The 6032-nt window shown below is 37.1% G+C and overlaps 1 protein-coding gene across 1 annotated transcript; it reads left to right on the top strand.

Moving 5' to 3' along the window:
• Nucleotides 1–1701: 1701 nt before the first annotated feature.
• LOC6565072 (odorant receptor 10a) lies at nucleotides 1702–3392 on the top strand. The gene is made up of 5 exons (XM_001991175.1): nucleotides 1702–2240; nucleotides 2509–2696; nucleotides 2760–3049; nucleotides 3120–3272; nucleotides 3342–3392. The coding sequence occupies exons 1-5, from the start codon at nucleotides 1702–1704 to the stop codon at nucleotides 3390–3392; spliced, it is 1221 nt and encodes a 406-aa protein (XP_001991211.1).
• Nucleotides 3393–6032: the final 2640 nt, after the last annotated feature.

The raw sequence follows: 6032 nt of genomic DNA, 5'->3' as shown, positions 1-6032 counted from the left end.
TAAAAAACTGATGTACGTAAAAACATGACGTCTATCAATCAAATAACACTCATATTCAATTAGGATATCCAAAGCAAAGGTGTCTCGATGCGACACAACTCTTGAAGAAGTCTCGCCTCAAAAGCAATTGTTAAACTTCAATAATTATCTAGTTTCCTAATGCCAAATACTCCATACCCATGTCAAGTTACAAATTAACTATCACTTTGATTCTGGCAAGAAGTAGGTCAGTCTATAAATTTATATATGTACACAGGTTGCGGTGCAGGTGGGCTTACACACGATGCCAATATGTTGTCGAATATTCTGCAATCGTGCTGTCAGTTGGCATACTCTTGCCAGAGTTTAGTCGCTCGAACATATCTGGCAACATCAACAAGACGACCGCACTTGACTGGCAATTTGCCGGTCATTCGCCAGCCAGAGAGGCCTGTGTTAGTCCCCCTGAAAATACAGATTCTGCTGTTTATAGCTGAATATGATCTGTATTAAATGTACGTGTGAATCAAATAACAGATTCATATGTTAATTATATTTCAATATTTTGAACTATGTACATATTTATATAATAATACCTATTCATATTTGTATTATATGTACTAAAAGTAATGAAGTTTATAAAGAAATTGTGTGGTGGAAGGCAAACCTTTATGTTAATATAGGTATGTAAACATGCTTTGAAACATTAAAAAAAGACTTTTTTAATAAATACAAGGTATACTTTTAGGATGAAATAAATTCTCTGCACACTCAAAGATATGCATACTTTTAGACAGGTGCAAAGATCTTCTGTATCGAGGTGACTCCGAGTGCCAAAACACTTGTAAGCAATTTATTCGCACAGCGAACGGAAAAATGTGCATAGATAATAATCGTATTTGTCCATTGTTTATATCTAGAAGCACTTGCATTTTTGAGAAATGAATCAGAAAATAAAATTCAATGCTTGGGCAAAAATGTAAATAATCTTTGATCTTCAAAGATATTTAAGAATCGATAATTCTGGAAGATATTGGCAATTGAATACCTTAAATAAAACTGGTAGTTTCTACAAGAATCGATAGTTTAAGGATTACTTAAGTTAAGCAAAAGCTTAAATAAATACGAATCAAATCATGATTGATATAGGGTTTTATTTAACTTACAGATCTAATAACCATTATATTATAGAGTGTTATTATTATTATGATTATTATTATTATTATTATTATTATTATTATTATTATTATTATTATTATTATTATTATTATTATTATTATTATTATTATTATTATTATTATTATTATTATTATTATTATTATTATTATTATTATTATTAATATTATTAATATTATTATTATTATTATTATTATTATTATTATTATTATTATTATTATTATTATAAATTATTACACTAAAAGCAAAAGAAAACACGTATTGCATTTATTCCTTGTTAATCCGAGACACAGATAAATATTGTATGCCTTTGAGACGCTTGTGAGTCCTGCTTGCCACCGAATAACAAGTTAATTAATCCTCCTTGAGGCACAGGTTTTCACTATGAAAAAGTTATTTGGCAAATTGTGGGAACTTCAAAACTTTTGAGCAAATTGTACGTAATTGCTTGAATAACAAGTCAATTAGCAGCGAACCAAGAGGGTCAAATGCGAGCCTATAAAAGCAGCAGGTCAACTGGCCTGAAGCAATAGAAACGTTTAAGAAATGGCAGGTAAATTTGGATTTCGCTTCCTGTACGGGGATCAGCCGCTGCAACTGTACTTCTATGCGGTGCCGCATCTATGTCTGAACCTCATGGGCTACTGGCCGGACATGCTGGATGCGCTGCAGCAGCGCGCTCTGTTCCATTTTGTGGTGCTGGGCGTGGGTGTTGCGACCGAGATACATGCCGGCCTCCAATTTGCACAGAATGGAGAGATTTCGCTTGCCCTGGAGACGTTCTGTCCGGCGGGCACCTCGGCCGTTACATTGCTGAAAATGTATCTCATGCTCCGCTATAGAAACGACTTATTCAACGTGTTGGCCAATCTACGACAGATGCTGTTCGACGGCGCCAGCCAATCGGACGAAAAACAAAAGATAATGCGAAAGCATCTTCTGATGGCATCACGATTCAACTTTTGGCCACTCTCCGCGGGATTCTTTACGTGCACCATGTACAATCTGAAGCCCCTAATTTTAGCCTTGCTGCAGTACTGGGGACAGGCCGAGCAGATTAAGTGGGACATGCCCTTCAATATGACGTGAGTTTTACATTAAAGCACTCAAAGATCAAAAGACTATCTTCGGCTCGAAGAAGATTACATATTATACTCTGGCAGAGGGTATTGCAAGTTTGTTCTTAATCAATTTTGAGATGATATGTCCGTAGTTTAGGTGCAGGAAGTACAACTATTATATATGAAATTGGAGCCACACAAACTGTCATTTATCGATTTATGTTAATAATTAAATTTTGGGTGCATTTCTAACTTGGTACACACTCTCCACTCCAATTTGGTATCCACTCAGCATGCCCTCTTTCCTGCTGCATGCACCACTCTTTCCGGTTACTTACATTTTCATCGCTTACACTGGCTACGTGACCATTTTTATGTTCGGCGGCTGTGATACCTTCTACTTTGAGTTCTGTGTGCACATTGCCACACTGTGCAACTTCCTGGAGGTCGACATACGTGCGCTTTTTCGGCCATACGATGGTAACGTGCAACACTGCAACACTGCAACACAGCAACCCATAGCAATCTAATATCAATGCACAGGACTCCAACAGATGGACGACTTGCGAGGCACACTATTCGTTGGATGTCTGGTGCGACTTATCAAGCGGCAAAACGATATCATTGAGCTGACGGCGTTCTTTCGGCAACGCTACTGGATTATCACATTGGCGCACTTCTTGTCCGCCAGCATGGTGATCGCCTTCAGCATAGTCGAACTGATGATCAACGGCGGCAATGGACTGGGCACCCTGCTCTACATTGGATACACGGTGGCTGCCCTTAGCCAGTTGTTTATCTACTGCTACGGCGGCACTTTGGTCGCTGAGAACGTACGTTTCTCTTAGCCGCATTCATTTAGATTAGTTAGTGAGCAAACGATTCTCTCCTATTCTCTTGCAGAGTCTCCATCTGGCCACTGTGATGAGCTCCTGTCCCTGGCACATATGCCAGCCCAGGCATCGGCGCTACATAATGCTCTTCATAATGCGGTCGCAGCGTGCCCTGACAATGGCTGTGCCCTTTTTCTCGCCCTCGTTGGTCACCTTTGCCGCAGTTCGTATTGAATGCCCAAAAGTTTATCACTTCATTTTCTCTAATCATCGATTCATCTTTTCTTTTAAGATACTGCAAACGTCGGGCTCCATAATAGCGCTGGCCAAGTCCTTTCAATAACCGAACTTTGAAGAATATTTATGCATATGTTAAACCAGCTTTTAATATCAAAAAGCAAAAAAAATAAATAATATTTCAAATGCAAATTACATTTATAAATGGTCAAATGATATATATATATATATATATATATATATATATATTGTAAATGGCGTTGAAAAATGAAGAGTTAAACGCAGTTTCTGATTATGGATTATCTTTATTATGCGCGACTGCGTCTTTACTTGTTGAAGAATTGAGAGCAACTTTTGAACTTAGGAAAAATACAACGCAGAAAGAAAAAAATACAATTCATGTGTGACCAGAGCTTCGATACTAATCGATATAGCGATACTTAAGTATTAACCGTTGCTGCGATATTCAAACATATTTCAACAATATATGTATATATATAAAGTAAAAAAAAAACAATATTGTACTGTTCTGATATTTTATTTAGACTAAATTCATAAACTCCAACTTATCATAACTAAACCTCGGACTGCTGCTTCTGCTGATCGCTGCAACTTTGTCGCTGGCGCCTTGATTGCTGCAACTTTGTCGCTGATGGTGTCAGTTGTTCGTTCCGGGTCCCATGGTGGTCTTCAAGTGGAATGCGCTGACGGTCGCCTTAGCTGTGATCGTGGACTCAGCATATTTCTGTTTGAGTCCCGCGTTGCCGAAAATATGCTGACGAGGCGGGCGTGTTTTACGATATTTATTGGAGTACATTGATTTGAGTTATTCGTAGTGTTACCTTATTTATTCGAATGCATTGGTTTTAGTTATTTGTAATAATAAATGTTAGCTCCTCCCCCTTTAATGCGGACGTCCTCGGACGCGATGTAGATCCTTGTTTGGATTGTCTTCCTGTCTATTAATTTCTCTTGTGCCAGGTTTTTGTCTTATCCAACAGGTGACTATGATCGTTAGAGTGTTGAAGAGCGTGGTTGAGTACATGTTGACTATTTTTGAGGTTACAATCGGCTTTTTGTTTTTGATTCGTGTTATACAAGTGTCGTTACTTAGATCTATAAACTTAGTTTTTCTTCATATGATTTTATCGTTATGAGTTTCACAATTTTCTTTGCTTCCAAAAATTTGTTGGTTACAATTAATTATGTTACTGAATTTTAACGTAGTGATTTCATTATCTTTTTTTTATTGGTACTAGCAATAACGACAAAATTTGAATATTAATAATATAACAATTTTTTATGCCGTTTGTGGCAATTTTGATTTTAGCAAATTCCAACAATTCTTCGGGATTAATAAAAAATGTATTCTTTTTTCTGCTAATAGGTTTGCAATTTTTTCTAATTCTATTTCTGACAGGATTATTGAGTTTATTGTGTTTGTGTTTTTGCCCAATGAATGGCGTATATTAAATTATTTAATTCTTCTCTGAAAATTTGTATTTTATATTTCAATAATATAGCTATTTCATCTTGAAAATTCTTATTGGCTTATATCTTAATTCGTGGTTGTACCCTTCGAGGTAACTTTTCCATCTTTTTAATTTTCCGTTATGATCTTTGCTACTCAGTGCGAAGGTTAGAGGTTGATGGTCTGTAAAGATTATTACCTTTGATGTACCATAGAGGTACATGCGCAGATTCTGAAGTGCCCAAACAATAGCTAACATCTCCTTTTCATTAGTTGCATAAGTTTCTTCTATTTTCGATAGAGTACGCGATATGTAAGTGATAGGTCTACCTTCTTGTTCTAGGACTGCACCGATGGCGAAGTTTGATGCATTGGTTCTCAAATGAAACTCTTTGTGGAAATTGGGGTACGCCAGTACCACGTCGTTTGAGCTGAGCGTGTTCTTTATTTTTTCGAATGCTTTAGTTGCATTACTGTCGAGTGCTATTTCTTTTTTATGGGAAACACTCTTTGAGAGTCTACCGTTTTCTCCTCTTAGGAGAGTTGTGAGGGGTTTTGCCAATTTGGCGTAGTCACGAATGAATCTTCTATAATAGCTTGATAAACCCAAGAAAGAACGTAAATCTTTTAGGGTTTTGGGTGTTGGAAAACTTTTGATGGCTCTCACTTTCTCACAATTGGTTTTAATTCCATCTGCTGAAATAGTGAAACCTAGGAAATCGACTTCGGTCTTGAAAAACTCGCATTTGTCGATTTGAATTTTCATGTTTGCATTATCTAAGGTCGTGAAAACCATGTTTAGATGCTTGATCTGCTCGTCTTCTGACTTACTAAAGACAATAATATTGTCGATGTAAACGTAACAAATATTTCCGACGTGATCTCTTAGGATATCGTCTAATGCTCGTTGCAATATTGATGTCGAATTTTTTAGTCCAAACGGAAGTCTGGTGAATTCGTATTTTGCGCCATTAACTGCGAATGCAGTTTTTTCTATGTCTTTCGCGACGAGAGGGATTTGGTGATATCCACTTTTCAGATTTAGAACGGAAAAATATTTATTCTCGCCCAATTGTGCGATGATTTCTCCAATCTCCGGGATCGGGTATCGATCCGAAATTGTTACGGAATTAAGTTTTCTATAGTCGATGACTATTCGAAACTTTTTTTCACCTGAAGCGTCGCTCTTTTTTGGTACTACCCACACGGGTGCGTTATATGGTGACCGTGAAGGTCTTACTATGCCGTCTCGCAGCAACTGATCTATTTGTTTTT

This window comes from Drosophila grimshawi, unplaced genomic scaffold (assembly GCF_018153295.1).
Source record: "Drosophila grimshawi isolate 15287-2541.00 unplaced genomic scaffold, ASM1815329v1 contig_848, whole genome shotgun sequence".
Taxonomy (NCBI): Eukaryota; Metazoa; Arthropoda; class Insecta; order Diptera; family Drosophilidae; genus Drosophila; species Drosophila grimshawi.
The sequence above is the reverse complement of the archived record's forward strand: the minus strand, read 5'-3'. Positions and strand labels throughout refer to the sequence as shown.